This window comes from Xenopus tropicalis, chromosome 8 (assembly GCF_000004195.4).
Source record: "Xenopus tropicalis strain Nigerian chromosome 8, UCB_Xtro_10.0, whole genome shotgun sequence".
In the NCBI taxonomy this organism is placed as follows: domain Eukaryota; kingdom Metazoa; phylum Chordata; class Amphibia; order Anura; family Pipidae; genus Xenopus; species Xenopus tropicalis.
Window position 1 is genome coordinate 100,250,065 of NC_030684.2, and position 27,091 is coordinate 100,277,155.

Sequence of the window (27,091 nt, forward strand, 5' to 3'; positions counted from 1 at the left end):
TCCGCTGACCTCCGGCACAAAATAGTGGCGGAAAAAGCAGAGTGGTAACAGGCGGACATCCACACAAAGAAAAAAAAAAAAAATGAACAAGCAGAAAACAGGCACGCTTGACAGTGGCAGTCAAAACACTACTGTGATGCAGGCCTTACACAGGAAGAAAAACAGGGGACAAATGTCATTCATGGCTCTCTAAAAAGCTATAAAATGGGAACCTCTCTTCATTTAGTTGCTAAAAACTAGTTGCTTTAAATTTATTTATACTAGATATACCATGACCTGGATGAATGAAATCTTCATAGACATAAAAACTAATTTAGCTTTAAGAATTTGCAGCCCTCCAGAAAATGCTATATTACCAGACAAGAATAGATTTAGATTTCCAATCATCATTTGCCCATTGTTGATAAATGAGCCCCACTGTATCTGGTCTCAATCCTATATCACATTGTGCTATTTATGTGCTAAACTACTTTAACATATAGCAATTTAGCACATAAGTAGCACAATGCAAATAAACGGTGGTTTCAGGCTATAATATAATGAACAATGTTATACCTCCTCTATACAGCCCAGGTCCTTCACCCAGAAAATAATTTTATGTATAATGAAAGAAAAAAATAATTCTAAGCAACTTTCCAATACACATCCATTAAAGATTTAACAAAACCATATCACTCTGGTATTATTCAAAAGATATAAAATAGCGATGCACAGGTTGACCCTAATCCACCCTAACCAAACCTGAGACTGACCTGGCCCAACGCACTTTACCGGATCTATACGCCCTCCCATCTCTGATGCCACTGAAGGGTGCAGGTGCAAATAAGTGCCGCAACTTGTTTATGACATCAGTAGTAGGGGCTAGGACAAGTTGAGGAGATGTTGGGCAGTCCTGCTTCTGGGGGCAAGTGGTTGCCCAACCCACACATAAACTTGCAGTTCCCATGGGTTCTGGACCAGCCAGGCATGGCCAATAATCTAACTTGCTACAGCAATATAGATTATTCTGTCTGTATCTCATACTCAGCAGCCCCAATTACCTCAAATGTACAAGTTGGCAGTCTAGTTGAATGGGCACGCATGAGCACAGGTACAGATGGCCATCAAAACAGACAATATGTACGAGCAGTCCCCTTAAATCCCTTAATGCAGAGCTCAAAAAGTACAGCCTAGACTAATGAGTAAGTATACTTTTATCCTCTCTTCCTTGTGGATAACTTTTTTTTTTATTTAAAAAAATATAATATTCTTAAGTAATGAAAAGTTATCAGTATGTACTTACCCACTTTGGTGTCATTGTCCCAGTCCCAAGCCTCCAAGATTAATGTAAATGATCTCTGAAAAGACAAGATGAACAGAATTAGGGTATCCCTTTATGATAAAAATTATTGATGACAGAAAGAACTGGCTAAACAATATCCCATACATTAGCTTTAGAGGTTTAACCTAAGTAGGATCCAAATAATTCCCTTCATACAAACACACGTAGATGCACACCATTAAGAAAAATACTGTAAAGTAAAGCATAAGAACACAGCATAATATTATTCCAAACAAATATAGGCCAGTCAAGCATAAGCCACCCTTTGTATGACCACTGAATCAAGTCTCCTTAAAATCAGACAAGATTGCCGTTATCAGAAAAGCCACTGACTACATCAGAATGTGGCTGGTACACATGCCAACCAAGGAAGGGAGCAGTATCTAGACCACTGTCAGCTTAAAAAGCAAATAGCCGCTATTTGGCTATCTATGAACAAGCAGAAAGGGAACCTGTATAGCTTGTTAGACTTTAAAGTAGTGATATAGCTAAGAAAAGCTTTCAAAAATAGTTATTCAAAATGTTTTTAACAACGACAAAGAAAAACATCAAAAGCAGATTAAACAGCATAAGCTAAGTAAAGGAGGGGGCTAAAATGTGCTATTAAATGATGATAGTATAAGGTTTAATGACCTTGTGTCTTAGTACAATGTTGTGCCTTACAGGAAAGTTCTAAATAGCAGGAGGTTGCCAATCATTATTACTTACAATAAACATCACAAGGACACTGAGGGATAGGCCTTACTTACCAAGTGGAAATGCACACAATACGTCTGCTAAGCAAACAACGTTTTATTTAGTTACAAACCTACATTGCAAATGCCCTAGAAATATGACATCTGGCAGGTTGTTTCTTACAGCGTACAAATAATTAAACAGGCAGAAAAAGTAATAAGTTAATTACGCAGAGTAAAAAATACTCATTTTGTTGCAAATAACCTAGCATTCAGGTTCTAAAAACTGTAAAGCTCTATACTCAGGCTTTACCGGCAGTCTAAATAAATGAATGCACAGCAAAATAACGGGATCAACAGCTAGGTAATCCCCAAAATAATCTGTACTGCTGTCTGCATACCAAAAAGCTGGCACTGTTTGGGAACCATGATCTAACATTACTTTGATAACGGTGGGAAAATGTTGCCCAAGATCTTTCCTTGGTGTTTAAAGGAGCACAGAGAATGTTCCTATAAGTGTCCTTCCCAAACCATTATTAGACCACTTTTGGAGCTGTGGATGGTTATCCTGGAACACTTCAAAATAATCAAGATGGAAATGGTTTTCCATAACATGAAGGTGGCAACTAATAGGATTTTCAGTAATTTACCCTTGCTAATGGCCAGAATACTTGCATTTTATTGGCTACTTAAATGTCTGCCCACAGAACCTATACCCATGGGAACAAAAAAAAAAAAAAAAAAAACTCTGAACATGTCCTTTAGCTCTCATGGTTTACAGAGCAACACCACAGATCAAATCAATTGTGTTGTGACATGGCAGAATCACAAAAACACATTGCCATGCCATACAAATATAGGAGAGGTCCCCAAACAAGAAGGTCTTAGCCCAATCCAATTATTTGGCCCCTGAGCCAACTACTGGATCATAATTCCAGCCTATGTAGACCGGTTGGGAGAGTGCAGAATCAATGGGCCATAGTCCTCCCCCAAAAGGATTTTCTAACCTGCCTGGTCTGTCTTAGAACCCCACACAAGACTGATCTACCAGACCAACACCCACACTTCAAAGTTTTTAGTTCCTGGGAAAATGAACACTCCCATATAGAGAACCCAGTGTGTTTTTGCTACTACTCATCTAGATACACTTTGGAACTAAATTCTCTGGCTTACTGAAGAGCAGCCAAATGACAAGTTTAGAAACTCTTTTAGAAGTCAGTGCCAACTACAGAAAGTTATCCCTACATACCACAGGGATAGCATCTCCAAAAAGAATATCAGGTAACCATGGAGTAATGTAAATACAAACCTATTTCAGTTGTAAGTTACAGGAATTCCATTGGTTGCACAGACAACAAAATAACATGCACAACATCACAAATTTTTGCTTAAAGGAACCAACCGAGGTATAAAAGATGTAAACAGAATTTAAAAAGGCTTCTGCTTCACGAATCTCAAGATTCATGATTTCAGGGTCTTTAGCTGGACACACTTGAAGATTTTGCCAAACGATATGCTGAAGGTGAGCAGTATTGGACTGATCCCTCAGGCCTGCGATCGGATTATAATTAAAGCTATGCAGGGCATCATGATGCAAAAGAAAACCTGCCCAAACTATATCTTTCTCATTTTCGGCCAGGCCTGTTGGTGGCACCACACATGGGCCAATGATACAGCCCACTCTCTGGACAGGGGAAACTGTAAAATATAATATAGTGGCTCAACCACTCAGACTTTTGGCTGGGGCTGCTAGTGGCAGCAATATCTTGGTCTTGTAAATTTGGGACATGTGCATAACTCACAAGTGCAAGAGACAAACACAGATTTGATAAATGTATTCTCATGTTGGGGAAAGTGCAATACAGTACAGGTTAATATAACCCACATCACAATACAAAAGGTGTAATTGATAAAAATCGTTGCAGGCAGCAGACAAATTGGTCCTAGCAGTTGGGGCACAGCTAATTATAGAGAATGGGGCCCCCCCAGGTTGCCTGCTGGCATCATTGTTTTAAGCTCGGTTACCTTAAATTCTGACAAAACAAAACAGTTTATACTGCATTAACTACTAAGTGCGTACTTGGTAGGAGCAACAGAATGAAGCATTCAAGGCTTCAAGTAGAAACCTGACTGATTTTTCTACAAATTAAATGAAGTGCAACATGCACCAAGACTAAATACTTGTGGTTTCTGTAATGGGCCCAGCACCTTTGTGTTACAGTTAAAAGAGAACATAATTAATAGATTCTTAACTAATGCACATCTTGTTTCCTGAATACGTACAGCTGGAGAAAGTTTTGTGTGCTAGTTTTGACCCTTAAAGCAAGACTAAAAGTGAAATATGCAGGGTGTTTTGGCTGCCAAGAGGAGAAATGAATTAATAGACGTAAGGGCTTTGTAAGCACTCAGTTAGGAGAGTGAAAGGAAGAAGATTTGAAAGTACTAATATAAATACATAGCAAGCACTGCACAGCTTGGCGTTTTTTTCCCTGCTAAACAGTCAAATGGTAGTCAAAATGAGCTTTGTGCCTTAGGCACATGGAACAACTGCAGCTTTAAACGGTGTAGAAGTGCTACCGCTACTAGAACCAACAGCCCTGAATAAATCAACCAACAACTAATGTCCTTGATTGCGATTTATCCCCACTCAGAGATTTTATACAGTGTCATTACAGAGTCCGTTGTTACTTAAGGGGATCTGCACAGTGACACTTACTCCAAGTTTAGGGAGAATCCAGAGTGTAAATTACAGCATTATCACAGTTGGTCAGATGCACTAGAGCTGCAGCATGTCACTGAGCAGGTTGGATGTGCCAGATCACACTTGCAACAAGTAGAATATATATTTGTAAATATAATTACTACTGAAAGCAGTGTCATTCTGGCTATTCATACCTGCTACACTTCTAGTTCTGAAACTGTACCAGAAGCCAACTGATTAAACAGACTTGGAGGAGAACGGATGCCTGCTACGTTGTTTCCTAGGGTCAGAACCAGTGAACAGGAATAAACAAATACTGCTTTCAACTGCAACTACACTTACAAATAACTTGAAAGCCACCGAAAATGTATAATTAATGTATACTGGAAAGTTGTTCAGAATTACATTTTCTTTTGATTATTTAAGTTTTTAGGCGCCAGATTACTTGCAGGGAAAAACCAATATATGACTCTGCTTACGCATATTAATGGAAATGTATAGAACAGCTACCTGCTCAGGGTTCGTATCCTAAAAAAGAAACATGTGACAAAAAGCAGAGAGGTTATTTTGGGCAGGCCTGAAAAGTGGGATGTATGATGAGCACACTGGCATGTGTTTGCCTTCATTACTTGGCAACGATGCCTGTGGCCCCATGCGATCTGTCAAGCATGAATGAACAAAAGGCAGGAAACATGCACATCACTGGAATCAAAGCATGTTGCTGAACACGCATTAACACTTACAGCATGTAAGCAATGAGTCTGTGTGTGCTTCTACTCATACTCTGCACTGCTGTCCTAGTGGGAGCAGAAGTATTGTAGCACACAACCTTTATCTTTTACGGTTTGATCCACACAGCTGGGGCCCCAATGTGATCCAGACATTTAAGCAGAGCTACAAATACCCAGATCTGTAGAATTCCTAACTATTTGCTGAAATCTATGGTATGTATGGTATAAAACACTAATAAGCCCTGTGGCCAAGTGCATTTACATGGTCATTGAATTCATTTTAAGTATATTAGGTTACACCATTCCATAAACACCAAAACAGCACCTTAGGTCAAAGTCTATTATCAAAACATTGGACTGGAAAATTAGAGAATAGTAGAAACCCACTACAGTATTGAAACTGAACTAACCTGTGCCTAGCTAGTCATATATCATATACCAAGCATCTAAACGAATAGGATGCCCTACAATTTATAACCATCTTTTTCTTGTGGGCTATGGGCTTTCAAGGCAGACAGGCAACAAACAATCAAGAGCGCACAAGCACTGGTACAGTATTTTACAGTAAATTAATGAAAGTGTCATTTGAAGAATCACCAGTCAGACAACAGAAAAAAAAATTAATACATGTAAAATTTTCTACTAATTTACTGGAAAGTTCAGAGAGTACAATGTAGGTAATCCAATCACTATAAATATGTTAAATGTTATACATAGATCTAATAACACAAGATGTATGTATAAGATGTAAGAGAAATGTGTTTCTAAACAGCACCATTCCATTAGAAGAAGTTAAGACCCAGGCATAATCAGGCAAAAGGATTTTCTTTTATAAGCAATGTCAAAGTCTTCATATGAAAACTATTTACACCTTTTCACATTAGTAATTCCATAAACAATAAAATTGGGATTTTTGCACTGTAAACACTGGAGCAGTAACCCATGTAACCAGAATATGTATGCTTTTAAACTGGTAAAAATGCTACCTGCTGAATGGGTGCTAAATTTGACTGAACCTGGGCAAACTGGTGTCTGCCCAGCTGTGTTTGTCATATAGAGAAATATCATGATTTCGCTGCTAAACATCACTTATTAGAAGTATGGGATCAGTCATCCAGAAACCCATTAACCAGAAAGTTCCAAATTATGAGAAGGCCCTCTGCCACAGATTCCATTACAAGCAAATAATTCTACTTGTTAAAAATGATTTCCTTTTTCTCTAATAAAACAGTCCCTTGTACTTGATCCCAACTAAGATATAATTAATCCTTAGTGGAGGCAAAACAATCCTATTGGGTTTAATTTAATTTTTTTTAGTAGACTTAAGGTATGGAGATCCATATTACAGAAAGATGCCTTATATGCCCCAGGTACCGAGCATTCTGGATAACAGGTCGCATACCTGTACTAGTAACAGAAACTACAAGTGTTTGATCGCTTTAGACGCCTGCAAGTTATCATATACACAGTTCTTAAGGCATCAAGAAATCTGAAACTAGAGCAGCCACAGCTCCCTGTCCCTTCCATTCAGATATGCCAAATAAGCACTATTTAGCCTTTGATATGGCCAACAATACCAGTTTTTGACCGTGAGGGAGTTGGTCAGTCCATGCATGAAGAGTTTTGGATGACAACAAAAGGAGATTTACTATAAAAAGGCAGTTTATGAGGAACATGTAAGTCCATGTATGGGTTCTGTGGTTTTGACATTTCACCGAACCCATATGCGAGTAAAACCTTAGTCTGAGGGCTAATGTTCAAGTTGGCATGATTCTGCTTACCAGGAAGTAATATGAATACATGTATCCAATTATTAATTGTCAAAACCAATGACTATTTCAGTTCATGGCTATCTTCACAGAGAAAGGTCTAGGGGGCTAGTACTACCTTCCAGATGTGTTCATCTCTTATGTATTTAAGGGCATTTATGGAATCTTGGTCTGTGCGGTGCCATTTACCTCTGTATATTTACACACATTAGGAGGCTACATATTTAATAAGCCAATTTTAGCTCTAAATATAAGTACTCAAGGATATATGATATCTGTTTATAACTGGAATCTTTTAGCTGCAATTTGGACCATATGACCTCCCCCACTCACCACAGTCTTCCCAAATTAAAACAAAAATACACCATGTGTTACATTGCCTTGAAATCAGATGTCTGAGATAAGCAAAAGAACTATTAAAAATACAATTACACCGCAAAACACATATTAAAGCAGATTTAACACAAATTGGCCATTTAGGTGGCAAAGGTGCCTAGGTGTATTCCTTAGGCTGACAGAGGTTGGCAGGCACAGTCTACAATCAATGTTCTTAAAAATGCACTCAAAACAAAATCACAATTGATATCTTGAATTTACAGAAACACTAGTTTATTTTAGATAACTGAAAGGAAAATCCATGGAAGGGAGAGGCAAGAGGCATAAAGCTGAACAGAAGAGACTGCCTATAATAGAGTTCTGTCTCAAGGTTAAATTGTCATTCCTGTCGGTATGTGTTTCCTTGCTCTAGTTTCTAACAGCTTGCAGTCTCCAGTGTAGCTGGATCCCACCAGTATCATATAACCGCTTATTCCTGGCAAAGCCTTACAAGAAAATGACGCTTTCCTGTCATAGAATCAGACTAATTGCCACACTCCAGATCTTTAGTAATTTACACATCTCAAACCTTTGACCGAAATGGCGGGGCAGTAAATGTGCTTGGTTAATTAATGGTAATTCGTGAAATGTAATTTCTTCACACAATTTCTTAATTAACACAAGTTAATGAATAAAAGAAAGTTAGGTATCCACCTAGCATCATGCCTAAAAACTTCTGGACACTTTGGAATGTCAGCTAGGCCAACCAGAGAGACAGACATGGCTACTGTACACTGGGATGCCAAGTAGGACACACACACTGTATGTGTAAGACAAATGCTCCAAATAAAGTGTCACTCTTCTCCACTGTCAATTTGCCCAATAATAAATGTCTGCAAATAATCTCCTACCCTTTTAGATTAGTGCTTACCCTTTTATTGGGAGGCACAACCATAAATAATAAAACAGTTCTGACTTTTCCAGTAGTCAACAAAGTCAACAAACTGACCAGAGCCAAAACATAGCTTTCCAACAGATTTTATCAATCACTACTTGTGCTCTGTAAATGTTAGAGTTGATCAGCTTAGTGGATGGCATTAACAGCAAGACCAACACCTTCAAAGAGACACAATTTAGCTTCTAACCCATTACGTTTGTGATCATTCCAGCAAAATGTATTCTTCAGCTTCTTGGGTTTATTCAATCACCAGTCATAATAAGGGATGTGCATTACCAGTGATGGGCACATGAGCAGCCAGAGCCTATAGCTTTGGCCTAAATGTAGTACCACCTATGTGAAGGAAGAATGGGCCAGTACAGTTCCATCTACTAAATACCACATAGGGCCCCATTGCTTTAATCCACCACTCAAACAAGAAAGTCCAAATGAGTGAACCATAAAATGAATAATGAGAGAAGACTTACATGCTTTGGTCAGTAGGATAAGGTACAATAACACAATCAACAAGCAACAGGAGGAACAAACATGACTTGCGGCAAAGGTATTTAGGTTCTTTTCTGGCTCATTAACTCTCTAAAACCTCCGAAATACACGAGCATCAAATACAGTAATGACTTTCGTGTACTTTAATCTAAGAAAAAAACCTTAACTACGTGTGAGGTAAAACACATTTTTGTAAAGCAGAGTGGACAACATATTATATGTCTAGGAAAATTTCAATACCACCATTAAAAATGCAATTTATTGCACACACAAGCATAAAACAGAAAACAAATTAAAATAGTAAAGCAATTTTGCCAACAATTATCAAGTTTCCAACTTTAGGAATAAACTTTAGGCTGTTAAATACTTTCTGCACCTGGAACATTAACAGGTACTATTGTGGCCCCACCAAGTACCAGAACCTAATACAGTGTAAGCAAGAAAAACACAGATATTTAGTATTATACACACAGATATTTGGTCATGCACTTATGTAGTCAAGATATTTGTTTAGCTAGTATTTTAACTGGAGCAAAATATGCAATAGAGCTTCAGTGGGCAACAGACAAGAAGCAGTATAACCAAAGAAATGGCCACAGCAATGGTATAACTGAGGCATCCGTGGGGACAATAGCTTTAATTTAGGCAATGGAATATTATGAACAGGGAGGCCTTAATATAACAGGTGGCAAAGAGTAACCTTTTGCCCTGATTGTGACAAATACATTATATTGCAAGATTAAAGAATACACCTGAGGAAGAGGACAGAATCTTGAAGAAGAAGCTCTAACTAAAGTTCTCTTAAGGCTGCATTTTTCAAAATCCAACTAGAGCTATGGGTTTGTCCAAGAGTTTATCCTTGATTTAATATTTTCTCATGGATAAAGAGGTAGCATACTGATCAGTGAACATGCACGAAGGACAAAAAGCAAATAAAATATTAGAGCAACTATTAAAAGAAAAAAAAATGTAGGCAGTCAAAATTATTTAAAAGCCATAAATAATGGGTACAATGAAGCCTATAAATACTAAGCAATCAGGCCTGTGAATCTGTAAAATGTTGTATGGAAGCCAGACTGTTCAAGAGCTGCACTGACATCACTGGAGGACATCCTAAATGTTATAATCTGGCCCTTGAACATGTAGTATGGTGGATAATTGGCCTACTACATGAAACAGATGGTCAGCACTGTTTAAAGATACTACAAGATATTTGACATTGTACCTTGCATCCATATACCTGCATATTTAGCATATATTTTATGCATTTAAACTTACAGAAAGTTTTGCACTTTTACCACCTTCACTTGACTGAATTTGACACTTTTGGAAATGAAATTTAAAATGCTGTGGTGCATCTGTTTAACAAAATAAAATGCTCAAAAAATACCCCAAATTATTTTTTTTGTTTGCAACCCTGCATTTAATTCGCCTCATTCATCCATGTGGATATGCACTTAAGCCAAAAAATTAATAGAAATAGCAGAAAGTGAATTATGCTTGCAGGGTTGAGCACTAGGAAAAGACTATTAACAGACACTTAACGATGCTATGTAACAGTAATAGCATATAGTACTGTTCAACAAAGATCTCTAGACAAAGCCACTATGTTCACTTACCCACTATTCCACTCCTGTATGTAGATATTTATACAGTGCTACTTGTTATGTACCATCTTGACTCAGCAGTGGTGTGCAACAGCTCTCATAACCTCTGCTGGGATTACATCTAGACTAGGAAAAGACATGAGCAAAGTACAGCTGTAAAGCTGCTATGAAACGCCCTGTATAGCATTACAGCTGAAGACTGCCACAGGATGCAGAGAGTTGCAATTCAACAAAAGCAAAAGGGCTAAAGGTTGGATGTCCCTGGTACAGGCGCTTGTATACTGGGAAGTGATATGACACTGGCAGAAACGGGAAGCGGGTACAGATCAGTTTCAGAGAGTGGACTTTACACAGCAGCTTCTACTCACACCTGCATTCCTATGTACTGAAATTAGCTGCCTGTGTGTTTCAATGACCAGAATAAGCAGCAATGTGAGTTGAGAAATATGGTAGCACCTGCTCTTCTCGAAACTGCCAAAGTACCATTAACACTGTTGGATTAATTCAGGGGTCCTCCAACAATGGGCCAGTTCTCGGTCCCTCAGACTGTTGGGTGGCCGGACTATAGTTCTTAAACTACGGCCCACCCGCCACGTCCTCACTCCTGGCTACTAACTTTGTGCCTCAGAGTGGTCCTCTGCCCCAGTGCATCACGTCACACTAATAAGGGCTGAAGACCACTGAGGCAGACAGGTAGTAGCCAGGAGTGAGGACACAATGGAGCCGGGTTAATGACCTTGGGGGGGCCGTATCCTGCCTGCAGGCCATAGTTGGAGGACCCCTGGATTAGATACTCACAGACCCATTTTACTCACCATTTTAAAACTGTCAGGTGTGTTTTAAAAATAAAGCAATGTCATCAAACCAATTTGAAAGCAGAATAATGCCCCAACAGAGCAGTCTTTATTACCAAAGATTCCATGCTGCCCCAATCTGGGATGCATGCATCAGTAAATATTGCCCTTTTAAATCTTTTCCCACCATTTAGTGATGGGCTGTGTGCTGCCTCAGGTAGTGTGGGAGTAAAAAGCAGAACTTTGTCTAATTGGCTGATGTGACCTAACATGTATGTGTGCCTTGGTTTGTTTGTGTGCACTGTGAATCCCATGATCCCAGGGGCAGCCAATAGCTCATACTACTGTACTAAAAAAAGTATTTTTTTTACAAAAATGGTTTATATAGATTAAGCAGGGTTTTACATATAATTTGATTATGCAATATATTTTTAAAGACCTATATTATTTTGAAGTATAGTTTTTCTTTAAGAACTGAATGCATGGAAAAGTGCTTGAGCGCATTTAAAAAAAAAAAGGGGGGGGGAACTATGTGGACTAGTACTGCCCATCTGGTATGCTCCTCTATAGTGACATATTGCCCTTCACCATTTGACTAAAGCGATTCTTGGGTTCTCTACACAAAAATAATCATACATCCACAATATTCTTGCTTTAAACATTTTGCAGAGTTTCAGGAGTTTTTGGCTCCTGCTCAAAAGCATGGAAACTGCTGCTGTCTGTATCTCATGCTTGCACAGTCAAGCAAAAGCCTTGGTACTTTTGCGCAGTGAAGCAGGAGTTAAAAATTCCTAAGCAGCACAGCCAGCGGAACATGATAATGAATAGTTGACAAATGTTACCCTTAATTTCCAACAGTTCTAAAGCATGTACATTAGGGCCCTGTTTATTTTTGTGTGGAAAGCCTAAAAATCAAATTTTGCTTTTTGACTTTAGAACCCATTTAAACCTATGGAAGGCATTAGGAGTCTTTGCTGGATGAGCCAATGTGCTACTTGCCTCAACGTGATTTTTAAAACTGCCTGTATGACATCTGGACCAGTTTTAGTCAGATTGGTCCGTAGGCGAGTATCCACGTGCAAATATGCTGCCGACACAGTCCATCTGCAGATATTATCAGCCTGTGCATGGCCACCTTAAGTCATAGGTTATTATAACAGAGAAACCAGCACATGTTTCAAGATGAAAAATGCTATAATAATCATTTTAAAAGGGAAGCCATAATGCAAACGCTGAGGCACTAAACCTCATCTCACAATTAAATAATATGGAGGTAAAATGTTGGAGACTTAAAGAGATATGAAACAGTTTAAATATATCACAACATTTCCTTTATTATAATTATATTATTATTATTATTATTATATAATTTGAGCTCTAAGACCCCCCCCCACATAACAAGACGCCTATACTTTTATTGCACTCTCATCACCCTAAGGAAGAGACTACTTCCCGGCAAGTTAAAGGGTGGTCCACCTTTAAGTTAACTTTTAGTATGTTGTAGAATCGCCAATTCTAAGCAACTTTTCAATTGGTCATTTTTTTTTTTTAATTATTTGCCTTCTTCTAACTCTTTGTAGCTTTCACACAGGGGTCATTGACCACTGCAGCCAAAAAACTATTTGTTGGCTTTGTGAAACAGTTCTATTATAATTGCTACTTTTTAGTACTTGTTTTTCTATTCAAGTCCTCTCCTATTCATATATCAGTCTTTCATTCAAACTTCACCCTGGTTGCTAAGGTAATTGGGATCATAGCAACCAAATGCGAGAGCTGCTGAACAGAAACTGATATAACTAAAAATAATAAAAAACGAAGATCAATTTAAAATTGTCTCAGAATATTACTCTTTACATCATACTTAAAGCTAACTCAAAAGTAAACAATCCCTTTAAGTGTGTAGGCCAAAGAACTATGCACAAATTAATGCAGTCTATATTCAGAAATCCAAGACCAGCTGAAAACCACCACAATTAGACCAACAGAAATGCAGACAAAAAGTAAACAGGCATGTAAAGCCAGTGGGTTATTCAAAATAACAAAATTCAAGTGGAGATAACAAGAACTAGAGATTAAAAGCAATGACAGTACTTAAATAACCTTAAATGGAAACATAATTATATGTTGTTATATGCTTTAAAATTGTTTATATAAACCTTTTCAGGCTTTATACAAACTGTTTGCTCCAATACACACATACACACTGCCTATTGTAAACTGGGTAAAAGCAATTTCTATTTTAATATAAACAGAAACCAGCAAATATAAGTGCTAATGCTACTTTACAGATAAGAGCAATCTTGTAGTGGGTGAAAAAGAATCTACAATCTGAACAAGGGATCTTTTTAAACAATCCTGATTCACTTCTTAAAATATCTGGGGGATTTAAAAAGGCAACTCACCCTCAAGGAAAATAGAATTCTATGCACAAGCATAGGGATGTTGCATATTAAAAGACATATATAAGTAAATCTAGAGCAACTCGACTTACTGCACAAGTTGCTCTAGATTTACTTATACACTGTATTACATATACCATGACCTGGATGAATGAAAACCTTAATGGCCATAGTAAAAGGCAAGTCTCTATAGAGAAACCTGCATCAGCACTGTAGTATAAATGATCCAGTACAAGGTATTTAGGATTAGCTTTTATCACATATAAAAGCATAAGAACAAACCTGCCAGCTCGATAATACTTCTTGGGTAGTCACAGATAGAATAGATTACAGTTGTGCAATGCAAGTTATCATCTATTTCAAAGAAATGATAAAACAATATAGGAGGTAGGGTTTACAGACTAGGGTCTATATAGTGCCAAGGACCCTATGATTAAGTTAATCAGTACTCCCTTGGAAGACAACCCACAATAAATGAAAAGGCACAAATAAGTGCTCAATGATCACTCACCTTAAAAAATGCTATTTTAACATAAGCCCTAACTGTACAAAGAATTCAAAATGTACATTTATCATCATTAGTATGGGATAATTATAGCAGTTCTCAGACTTTTTATTCAGCAAGACCATTCATGCTCGTCACATCCAAGAACCTAGCCTCCCCAACTTGAAAGATCAGTAGAGAAATTACAGTCAGGATTACATGAGTCTGCAAACATTCAATAAAACATTATTTCTACAGTCAGTTCTGGGGAAATGGTTGAACAATGTTGTTATATTTGGCAAACGGTCAGAAAAATAAAAAACTTATCGGGTCTTCCTGATTGAATGAAATGGAATCTTTTTTTGGGACAATATTCTGCAGCTACAGCCGCTTCTCCTTCTCTAAGCAGAATGAGGTTCCACTCAAAACAAAGTAAATATATGTCTCGCTCAGGGTCAGATGACCTACCAGAATATCTCCATTTGGTGCTCTCTCACTATTTTCTGCAGGTGACAGTTTATGTTTAAAGGCTTCCTGCATTAGCCCTTGTAAAATATGTGGACAGACCCACAATGGTAGATCTACATCATCATTTCATTGGAGAGCACAAAAGGTGACTTTGGAAGAAGAATGGAATGTAGGATTTTAAGGAAGCAGCCCTGTTACTAGCATGAGTTTGTGGTTATGGCCAATTCTAATAAGAGATACTAGAACATTTATAGCCAGGTTAAAATAAACTGTATTTCCAAACACAGGGAATGCTGAAGAGGGAGCTGTAATGAGTATCAGAGCATATCAAAGGAGACTTCATTTCTATGGAGATGTTTACCAGCTGATAAACCAAAAATCCAATCCAACTTCCAAGAATGTGCCATGAGATTGTGAGGTTATAGCTGTCAAAAGATTACATATGTAAACAAATATAAATGCAGGTGATGAAATTATATGCAAAGAGCACCTCATAAAAATTATATAATTAAACATGGTGTGCCAAAGTTCCCCACTCTTATAAAGGCAGAACCCATCTTTTATTATATTTCTGTCCAATCTCATTTGTCACAGCAAGGTAAAAACATGCACTTTAAATAAATAACAGTGGTAGCAATGGAAGAATACTTGTCCTTGCCCATATCATAGCATTAAATACCAAAACATATCCCAACATATCAGCAGCTCTGAAAGATATATATTATACAACCAACATTTACCAAGAAGCTCAAGTTCATTACGGACTATACAGTTGCAGTGCGGTTTACTAACTGAGCAAGAATAGCACAGTGGCCAACATAACACTGCCATGTAATTAGTTTTACATGCAGATACCTATGCTCTAGCGCAGTAATGTATGTCTCACAGTGTACATAACTAACACTACAGAAACAAAGAAAAAGTATAAAATAGTATAAACTATAAGCAGAAATACACATGAAGTAGATACTTACATAAGCATTCTATTTCCATTCAATTAGACCAGCTGGAAGCAGTAAAGTTGTGCCTGCCACCAACCCAGCACCAACAGCAGGGCAAAGCAGCAACTGACTTCTATCATACTAAAGGAGACTGAAACATGGAGATGGAGAGACAAGATCAACAGCTGACCTGCTACACACAAGCTCTTGTTTTACAATGTAAAGCTAAGGACTTGACATTTTACTTGCCCTTTAATTATCTTCCAAAATCTCAGTGGGTATGGCCATGCTTACTAGATATCAAGATAGTGAGAGCAACTGTGAACGTGCCTTTACTTGGCAAAATGCATCAAGGCTTTTTTATTGTCTTAAAAATTTAAAGGAAAAGTATCCAAAGGAGTGCCCCAAAAGTCAATACAAGTTAATTAGAAAAGCCACAACACACTGAAATTATGATATTCTCAAATGTAGTTCATGACTTGAGAAATAATGAAGCCTCTGCAGCACATAAACCTGACTAGCCATTGTTATTCAAATTACAATTTTAAATCAGATAAAAAAAAATTGTAGACTCCATGTAAGTGTGTTAAAGGAACAGTACTATAACCTTGAACATGCTCCTTAGCTTTAGGCCATTATTAAATACATGTCTGGTGCCAACCCTACTGTGCAGCTCTCCTTTTCTAGATCAGGCAAGAGGCTAGCAAGGATGCTTTTGGCTCTCTTTGGGATGGACAGGTGTTGCACTGGGGTATACTGGGGGAGAAAACACAAAAAAGGGTTGGGTAGGGAGGGACAAGTACCTTCTGACAAGCAGCATTGGAGTCAAAAAGAAGGTAGACGGGCCCCTCTGATTTTCTCCATACTGAATTCACATTAATGGAATACAGCCAAGTCTGTTCAGAGGAAGCATGCTTAGGAAAGAAGTTAGTGCATAGCGTCCTGAAACAGATTCCAGAAACCAGCTTTTCAACTAGAAGACATGACATGAGAGGCACTAAGGCCACACACAAACACACACTTTCATTCTCAGTAACAATAAATGTTGAGCAATATATAGCTTAGCCCTTAATGGTTCAGGCCTGGCCCGTTGGAAGTTCAGGCTTGAACCAGGGTAATAAAATGAAAAAATTAAGTGTTTTTGGCATTGTCATGGGCCAACCCTCTTCCCTACAATCTCACTAATGGCTCATACACATGGTGTTTTACCTTCCCGCGGTGGGGTTCTCCTAGGTTCCACCTCAGGGAAGCGCAGGATACAATCCATTCTTTCTTACAAGTCAGGGGCATGCATATAAGTGCTGAATTCAGGTGGGATGGATTGTATTTCGTTCTGTGCCCACCGGTGGTGCAACACTCCACCACAAGGCGAAACACCAGTGTGCATTAGCCCCAAGAAAATTGCATCCATTCCCCCACAAGATCACTAAAACCACTGCCTTAAACACATAGTGCATAATTTACAATAACGATGAACACAAGCAAAATATCCCAAACCTTTGAGTTAAGATAGGAGGAAGCAGAGAAGAGCATAAGCCTTTGGCCCAGGAAACGAGGAAAAAGGCGGCAAGACTTTAAACCAAAAATGAAATCGAACAAATGGTAAACAGAATACACATATTTTACAATGCAGAGAGACAAACGCAAAGCTATATATTTCTCATACAAGTGACAACTCAGGCTGCTCTTTTAGTTATGTATGCAGAACATAAATATTGAAAGGATTCATTAAAAATAAAATTAAAATGAATTATACAGCACAGCAGTTATCCACAGATGGCAACTTACTGAGGGAAAAAAGGGAACATATTTAGCTTTCCCAAAGAGCGGGGGATGAAATAGATGGCTATAAAACTCCATATCGATTTGCACTATCATTAAATGATAGTAAGAGGCCAGCGATCATTGATCTGTGTTTACCAACTCCTCCAACTCTTATCCCAGGTGAAACGCGAACAGGTGCTCAGTTTCTGACAGGCTGCACAGGGCACGTAAGCGCTTACTTAAAGACTATTACACAGTTTCTTAGCAACAAGCTAAAAGCTTTGAACAGGGTATGAAAGGCATAGCTATTTAGCCTTGAAAACCTGCACCCTAGCCTCGTAATTAAAGATTTTGGAAGTCATTTGAGCTATATGAACTTGTTTTTCCTTTATTAATAGGAGTTTATCTAAAAGGGAAAGTATATATAACAGGCAACTATTGTACTTTTTGACACATTCTTCCTTGATTATACTTCCATGCGTTGCAGAAATAGTCAATCTGCAAGCCCTAAGGTTTGTGTTACCATTACAGTTTTGTTTCTGAGAAAAGTCATGGCAACAAAACGCTGCAAGCAGATTCAGATTTCTGCAGGTATAGCACATGTATATAATTATCACCTGCCCACTGGGGCAGAGAATGATGGATAATCTCTATAAAGCTCTACAGAATATGCTGGCACTATATATTATCCTCGATATATATGAAAGGATGCTCTACATAGAAGAATGCTTTAGCAAGAAACCCCTTTGAAGAAACTGTACAAAGTTTCCTCTGGTTTAACAATCATATTTGCTTTAAATTGGTCTTGAGCAGTAGTACAATGAAAAAAACATTGACTGGTTGCTATGGGTTTCTGCACTGGTGAAAATTTGCACTTTTAAAAGGAGAAGGAAAGGCTAAGTCACTGGGGGGTGCCTAACATTTTGGCACCCCCAAGTGAATTAGAGTTTCCTTCTACTTTAATAATTAGTAGCCCTACGCTACGATCACAAGCCTACGGGATTTATGAAAAAAGGCCTGCTGACATAAGAGACAACCTGGAAGTATGTTAGGGACGTCACTATGGTTCTTATGAGTGCCTCAGAGACTCTGTGTTTTTGCCAATACTCCCTTCTACATGAACTGGATTCTTGCACTACTAGACATCAATGCATGCACACTAGCTCAAGACAAGTCTGGTTGTGCAGAAAGTGAAAAGATTTGTTCAGAATGTAAAATCTACAATGCTGGCAGAAGTACATGGATTTTTAAGTTTCAGTTTTCAGCACTGAGATTCAGTATGCCTCTTGTTTGTTTAACATGGGTAACACGGGGCTTGTGCTGGACATACTTTTTGCCTATTGTTTAATGAAAAAGAAAACCCTTAGTTCACAAAATTACCAAAACTAATCAGGAAAACTGAACTTACTCCATGTCTGGTCTTTGAAAGGCAGATAATTAGTATACAATCCCCTCAATTCCCCTTTTACGGTTTTATTAAGCAGGAGTCTGTTATGCAAGGGAATTATCTGTGTACTGGTCATATAATTATGTATCTTGCAAGGACCAAAAATGACTCAAGAAATAACAAAACCATAATTTTTTTTCTATTAGGACAGGCGAAATGCATATTCGGTACAATATTCAGTACTACCTACTTAGGTTAATGTCAGACAGAGTCAATTCTCAGTCTGAGAATTTGCCCCTTCAATGGGCATCAGCCTTCTTCCTTGCTTGCACCCAAAACCATTGCGACGGCCTGGGCATAGATATGCAGTGTTTCACTGAGGAAATGCATAAGTTTCGATTTACATGCAGAAATCTGCCATGTGTGCCTGCACCCAGGCTGCTGCAATGGTTCTGGGTGCAGGCAAACAAGAAGCCTGAAGCCAGTGTAGGGGTTGATTCTCAACCTGCATTTATCTGCAGCCCAAGAATCCACCACATGTAGCACTAACCTTAAGCCCAATGAGAAAATCTTATGTCTGGCCCTGGCAAAGAATGCTTTTCTGAAATACAAGTGGAATCACGCACACACACCAATCCAAAGAGTAGCTGCAGGGTGCTATATATGGTGAAGGTCACATATTAGCTGGTAAATTATACACACATGCAACAAAACAATTGAATCAAACAGGAAAGCTACTTGGCCATGCTACCTTACATTTTCTTTAAACAAACACCCCACATGGTGTATCTGAATTTAAACTGAAATTCTAGATGCTTAAGGTGTGAACGGAGCCCTAAGTAAGAGCAAATGTAATGTTTGGGTAAGAAGTATGGTTACTATGGGAATGAAACAACCTTTTGTGTTCAGGTGCAAATTAGCAAAACTGGAAGAGTAGAGAGTGCAATTGGCTGACACCTGCCATAACATTCTTAGTATGTATACATGTTCAAGTGTGTATATGGCACGGTCAGGCTACTGTAAGGATACCAGACCATAGGTAAGATCTTAAAAAAATCCTGGCTATAATTTTTCAAGTGATAAGGTAACCTTAAGCTAGGCAGGGAAGATAATCTGCATTCATAATTATTTAGGTTTTATCTGCAACACAGGTTAGGCCATTTCATGCGAGTTGTAAACAGTTGATTGTAATGGTAATATGATCTAATACAGGGTTTGCAGCTTAGTAGTAAACAAACATTAAAACAAAATGAGCTAATAGATTTAGAAATACTACTAACTACACTTAGAACAATAAATAGGTGGCAAACGTTTGTTAAATGTACTATTTGGGTCATCAGACCAAAAGATGCAGCACTTCTTTACTTATTCATCTTTCGATGCACCATGCACTGGCTGATATTGTCCATCAACAAATGGTCACATGGTGTATTGTCACTGCTGACCTTCAAAGGCCCGCCTTTACTTGCCCCTGCTCAATAGCAACCTCATCATTTAGTCTTCATAATAATGCTGGGTTCCTGATCCACTCATTGCTGGATCTCATACATTAGTTGCAAGCTATGAGCTTTTCATTCTCCAACAAAGATTGCAACACAGAAAGATTTGGGTCTTTGGCCCATGTACCCGTTTTGGCACATGGATCTTAGGTTACTTACTACATTAATAAGAATGGGATTACCAGATCCTGGGGTAGTCTGAAGCTCCACTAAAGGCTGGGCATATTTAAAATTGAGATTTGGCCTGCCAAGTAAACAAGCTTAGAAATTCTCAAATAAGGGCTAGTATCAATCTGGAGATCTACAAACTCAACCCATAGTAAGAAAGCAGAATGGAACGCAAAAAGTTGAATATGAATGCATCTATGAAGGTTTTCAATCATCCAGGTCATGGTATATACAGTAGAAGTAAATCTAGAGCAACTGGATTAATCAGCAAATCCAGCTGTTTTAAATGTACTTCTACTAGATATGAAAGTATTCTTAAAATTTGAAGCTTGTCACCTTAAGATCTAGGAACCACAGATGATCCTATAAATAATATTATGGCTCCTAGCAGACCCAAGGGCATTACATAATTTTAATATGATCTGATACATTAGGCCCCACTACATGAAAAAGATGGGATGGCATTTATATCAGGTATCAAGCACATCTTTGGCCTCATACTGCAACTGTCTGATTCCAGCAGCATTAAAATCAAGTAAAACATGAAATCTATGGGACTGGCAAATTTGATTCTAAGGTTTCAGTTTCTTTTCATACATAAGAGATTCTCATCAGATCTGATTGTGACTCCAATGACGAAAGTTCTCGGCCTGACTAACAAGACAGGACCTGCAGTATAGTGCATCTCAAGATACATTCATAAGGATAACATGGTGTGATGACATATCTAGTGTCAGTGTGATGGTTCATATCTGAACTTGGCGTGGGGGGGGGGGGGGGGGGGAATTGATGTGCATAAAGCAGCTCCAGTAGTAAAACATTACTGTTTGCATGGAATATTAGTGAAAAAAAAAACAAAAAAAAAAACACGATTTATGGGATTACTTGATGTAAAGGGCCAATATATAAACCGTGTTATGCATATTTTCTCCAATGTGGCAAGATTCCAAAAACCAATGTATACACGAGGGATAACAAAAGCAGAAATTCCGTGCTTGGGTAAGCAATTGTCAAGCAAGTGCAGATCCTAGACAAATTCCAAGTGTAATAAGCTAATTGCCTGTATTCACTGTTTGTCACGCATGTGGATTATCTGATTTCCAGATATGACATAAAATTGTACATAGAGATGACTCCAGACCCTATTTGCATCTCAAGCTAAGAGTGCACTTGACATTACACGGGACAGTGTTTTCTAAAGCTCTAGTATAATAGTTTTAGCAGGATGACCCCCAACCTCCCTTTGTTATCTTGCTTGCAATAAACATTTCATTAAAGTGCTGCATGGCACGCACAGAGAAATAGCAAGCCCTACGCTGCATGCTTACAAGCTCACAAATACAGTGCAAGGCTCTTCATGATAAATGAAGCCTATCCATTCTTAAACAACGCTAAAGATACTTCAAACAACTTCTTTTCTCTACTACGCAGATGAAATCTGTGTCCAGAATGTAACAGGAGTCAACGTAAGATGAAATGAAGACATTTCATCAACACTTGAGGGATAAATTTAGATGAGTGGCATTTTTGTAAAGCAGTGTGAGACCAACGATCCTCATCGCATGTGATCTGCGGCAGAGTACACCTGTCTCAGCCAGAGGAAGGGGTGTGCGCTCTGGGCACATAGGAGACACTGCTGGTAAGGGGAGGGGGTGAAGATTTGTTACATGAGCCATTGGTGAAACCTCATGTTTAATGCACTTTAATCTCACACAGAGCCAGTACTACTGACATGCCACCGACACACACACTCGGATTGGGTTACTGACAGTTACAGGAAAATGGGAGGCCCACCATTTCTTTATGCAGTAAAAGAGGTAGGATGCACAGCTGTCTTTAATAGCAGAAGGTTTTAAAAATAACATTGATTTGCATACAGGTATGGCATTATTGAGAATGCTTGGGGCCTAAGGTTTCCTGAATAATAGGTCTTTCCATAAATAGTTTAGGCCACATTAAATAGGATTGTTTTGACAACAATGCGGATTTATGCAGCTTTGTTACCATCGAATACAAGGTACTGTTATTATAGAGTAAAATTGTAAAGGTTTGCTTTGCTTAACTCCATGGAAAAAGGCATTCCTGCACATCTGGGCTTGCTATATAAAAATTTATTTCCTTATAAATAGATCCCATACCTATATCCTCCAATTACAAATAAACTTACAGTATTTATATCACCATCCAAAAAATGACGACAATTTTTCCACCTTACCAAGCAAGCTATTATATTCTAGTGTTTTCTGTATACCACTGAAAAAGAAAATAATATTTGCGAATCAATCATCTACAACATACCTAAAAAAAGTTACACAGCAATAGGCAGCAAATTCCTGTGCCTATCAACAGTTTAGACTATCGGCATAACATAAGCTAAATGCATGAGCATCATGAGTTAATGACCTTAACTTCCCAGCCCCCCCTTCCACCCAAGTCATAGGATGGCCTGAAGCCAACTGCGCAACACACCCCTATGGGGGATAATGCAGTCCCTGGAGGAGTCTCCAACACAGAGCCTGCCCCTTTTTACTCAGTATGGGCTGCGTGCTGTCTGTCTGCCACCTGTAACCATGAAATAGCAGTTCCAGGGTCCCTAGATAATCACACGCCCTGAGTTAACATGTCTGCCTTGTCTAACCATGTCACGCCACGAATATCTACAAACATTGATGCCTGGGGAGCTAGAGCCTCCCCTCAATCTTTTTGAAGGCTTCCAGGACACTGTTTGAACATGGTGTGCTGCCTTGTCTGCATTTGCAAATCACAAAATATTGTATTAGCCTTTGTTTGTTCCTATACAGTCTTTACGGGTCATTTAGACAAGATGACATCCGTATGCAGCAATTTAGCTTCAAAGCACAAGGTACAGCATGACTCCATATTCCAACAAATCCCTCTGTACAGGAAGTGGAATCTATATTTAATTTAATACGTACATTTGCAAATGATGATTTTTCAGATTAATATCTACATGTAATAAACAGTACTAAAGTGACTGATGTGCGCACCCTCTGAACTGCTCCCTCTGCAAAGCCTAATCTGGAAACCAGTGTTACAACAAACAGCCCAGGTGAATGGTATCTATGCAAACTCAGGTGAACTGCATGCAGCTCCGTTCCCTTCGCAGCAGAAAATCTACTGGCTTAAAGCAGAAATGCGAGAGCCTTCTGCAATGGATTATGACAGAAATGTTACATGCTGGGGCACACGTTGCACAAAAAGACATCTGCAGTATCAGCTGCTCACTCCCATACGCACATAAAACTGCCTTTCTCAAATGCAAAGCTGAATCACTTATCTGCTTCTAAAAGTCGCAGAAAAATAGGAACAAAAACTCTGCTTCCAAGGAGATTCTGCTGCAGCTGTACCACCTCAGCCCTAGCTTCACCCTCGAAATGGGTGACTTCTAAATACGCAATACAATGAAACTCTGCAAGTGACAGTAGCATCCCATAAAACCCCATTTGAACTCATGCTTCTAAAAAACAAACCCCCATGTTTATGCTGCGACAATAGGTCTTTCTAGCATCGAGATACTTGACAGGTATGGAAAAGCCAACTTACCGTCCAGGCAAACTGGAAAGGAATAGTAATCCTGCCACTCTCGCTGGGGTTACTTTTACCCTGGTGGTTGTACTTGTTCAAATAAATAGTATTTCCACCGAGAACCGAAGTAAATCCGGAGCCATAGTTGCATGGTCCAGTTGGGGTAATCTTGGCCTGAAACTCCTTCAGACAGACCTTCAGGTACGTATCACACTCGTCCCTTCCACAGTCCAGGTTCTGAGCGCTCTTAATGTCATCGCAGCATTCCCCATTTAACAATTCTCCGTTGGCATTCTTCAGAGAGATCAGCTGCAGCTCGAAATAACCAGTGGAATGGGAAACCTAAATATAACATATCAAATAGGGAGACAACCTCATCACTATGGTGCCTTGGGACCTGCCAGGGGGACGCGATATGGACAACCCCCCCATGAAGCAGAAGAAATATGGATTAATCGTAATTGGCCATTAAACTTATTGATCACACAAGGTTAATGCAGCTACCATTAGAAGCATGTGAAACTTTACCCTATCCAATTCAGCTAAGTATACACAGAAGCACAGGGGAGAACATACCATTCTGCTACATTTATTTTAAGGCAAGGGTCTCACCATCATAAACAGCCAACAAAAAGTGTCAGTATTTTTATAAAAATCAGTTTTTGAAAAAGGGCACTGTGGTGCTCTGAAGCAGTTTGATTAAAAAATATATATATATGTATATACATGTATATTTATTTTAAGTGGATCAAAAATATAACTAAAGTACACATGCATTTGTTCCAGGAATTGGAAGGGCCTATAGACATGGGAAATTAAAAAGAAAAAAAAAAACAAAAAAAAACAAAAAAAAACAGTTTGTTGCAGTCCTTGCAACCAGATATGGAATGCTATTACTGGTTATTAAATGTGAATGCATACATGCATTTACAGACAGATATATGGGAGATAAACCGTATGAATGTTCTGTAACTCATGGAGGGGCAGATTAACTACACTTATTAGGTGAAACAAGGATCATCTGCAGGCACTGGGAAGATGAGGCTATTTGCCATAACACGTGCATGGTATGCAGCACAGATATTTAAACTGAGGCCCTCAGTCTGTTGTTGAACTACACATCTTAGAAGCATGACAAAGCCATATGCTGGAAGTTGTTGAATGTAGATAGGGGGGCCTTAGGATAACCTGATAAGGGCTGTACAATGCTATACTGATATGTATAAGCCTCCTGCAGTAACCCAGATTGCTATTGAACAGTACTCCCAGTGCACCAATGTATTGGGGGCATACATAAAGAGGCTCATGAGCAGATCTACTAGATAGGAGGTTCAGTTATACTGAGTTTTTAATGAGCATTAGGTGCAACTAATGACAATTATGGGATACAGATGCTGGGGCACCACAATCATTAGGCAGTTATCTCCAACCTGTGACTTGATGCAATTTATAAGGTTAGGGATAATTGGGCCACAATCTGAGTGAAAAAAGTAATAAAACTTTGGCATTCCCAACCTGTCACCCTCCAGTTGCTGTTTAACTACGACTCCAAGAATCCCCAGCTGAAAGCACCATGGCAGCAGGTTGAAGACCCCCCCCCCCTTTTATATTATTTTCTAATATATGAATTTATTAGCAAACATAATCTGTCTATTGTTACAAAATGTCAATTTTACAAAATGTACCAAGAGGCCCAGAGATACTGGGGCCCGGCATAAGTGCCCTTTCTGCCCAACCCTAAATATGGCCCTGGTAACTGATAAGCTATGGATCAGAAGACTGGACCCCCGGGGATACATGCGAATGAATGTATTAGAAGAAGGAATAATACAAGCAGGTGGGGGGGGGGGTCATAGGAGAAAGGGGTTGCAGACCGTTAGTCCGGCCATGAGGTTATACTAGAGATCCAGCCTTACCTGAACCCACAAAGTTAGCAGCACCAAAGCCAGCACTGAGAGGTGGCCGCAGCTACTACTTATATCCAACATCGCTGGGAAATATGTGAGCGTCGGCCGGCGCGGCTAGTAACACGCAGGGAAAGGCAGGAAAGGATTAGCCATGGAGCAGCAGCGCTCCGTCCTCAAGGGATAATATGATCGCAGTCCACGGGAGCAGTGAGGATACCTAGGATGTCAGTCAGGGCAGCTCCCAGCCCCAACTCCTTCGATCGGCTCTAGAGACTCTCTGGTCCCATCACCACCAACATGTAGGTGAAAGACTGACAGCTCCATTAACCATTAGTAAGCGGCGCTCAGCCATTGATATTCATGAGGGGCGTGTCGTGGGCGGGGCCCATATTGGAGTGTTCTAGGAGAGGGTGGTGGAGGGCGCAGAGCCAGAGGGGAGGGAGAGGGAGTGCAGGTTGTACTGTACGCATGGTTAATGCAGAGCTGTCTGCCGAAAACCCGCTTCTTTCATCTTTCTTGTATACCTGCTGTATTCCCTTAAGTGCCTTGCATAACTTAGTCATACATGACTGAGCATGCAAATGCAGATAGGCTATAATAAAATAAGAAAATCAAATACGCCATTATGTGAGGAAACACGAGCAGGTTAAGTGGCGTTTTATCGCAGAGACATTTCTTTTCATTGGGTTGATACCGGCTCTAAACCTTCCATAGATACGGCTGTTCGTTTATAAGTTCGAGCACAATTTACAATGACCTTGCTAGCCCTCATTGTGTATTTACTGAGGAGAGTCGAAAGCTCTGCATGGTGCACCTGTTCTGCTGCTCTAAAATGGCCACTAGCTTTTGGAAACATGCACAAATTGACACAGTTGTTGTGTTTGCTCACAGGGCCCTGCCTTGAGGCAGGCATTAATGACTGGGTTCCCTCAGTGCTTTTTGGCCCTTTACTGTTGTGGCTTGCCCTAGCTCAGTGGGTTCATGAAACATCTCTTTGGCATCACCTCAGAGTTTTGCTAAGGGTTCTAAACTGGGTCATCATGGCCACCCTGTACTAACCTGTACTATTCAGGGGGTGTTGCTTCATGCCACACACTGATAGGGAATTCAGTTAAGGGTAGCCAAGGTGCAAAACAGCTATAATTTAAATAGGACTTCACATCTCAGATAGT

The 27,091-nt window shown here is 39.2% G+C and overlaps 1 protein-coding gene across 2 annotated transcripts in view; it reads right to left on the reverse strand.

Moving 5' to 3' along the window:
- Window positions 1-26,242, reverse strand: part of jag2 (jagged 2) — a 53,069-nt gene extending 26,827 nt beyond the window's left edge. For both annotated transcript variants that reach the window (XM_031890984.1, XM_012969442.3), the window contains exons 1-3: window positions 25,929-26,242; window positions 24,031-24,354; window positions 1,283-1,337 (exon numbers count right to left, since the gene is read on the reverse strand). In XM_031890984.1, the coding sequence (XP_031746844.1) occupies window positions 1,283-1,337; window positions 24,031-24,354; window positions 25,929-26,000 (451 nt within the window). In that variant the 5' untranslated portion in view covers window positions 26,001-26,242. The remainder of the gene's footprint in view (window positions 1-1,282; window positions 1,338-24,030; window positions 24,355-25,928) is intronic.
- Window positions 26,243-27,091: the final 849 nt, after the last annotated feature.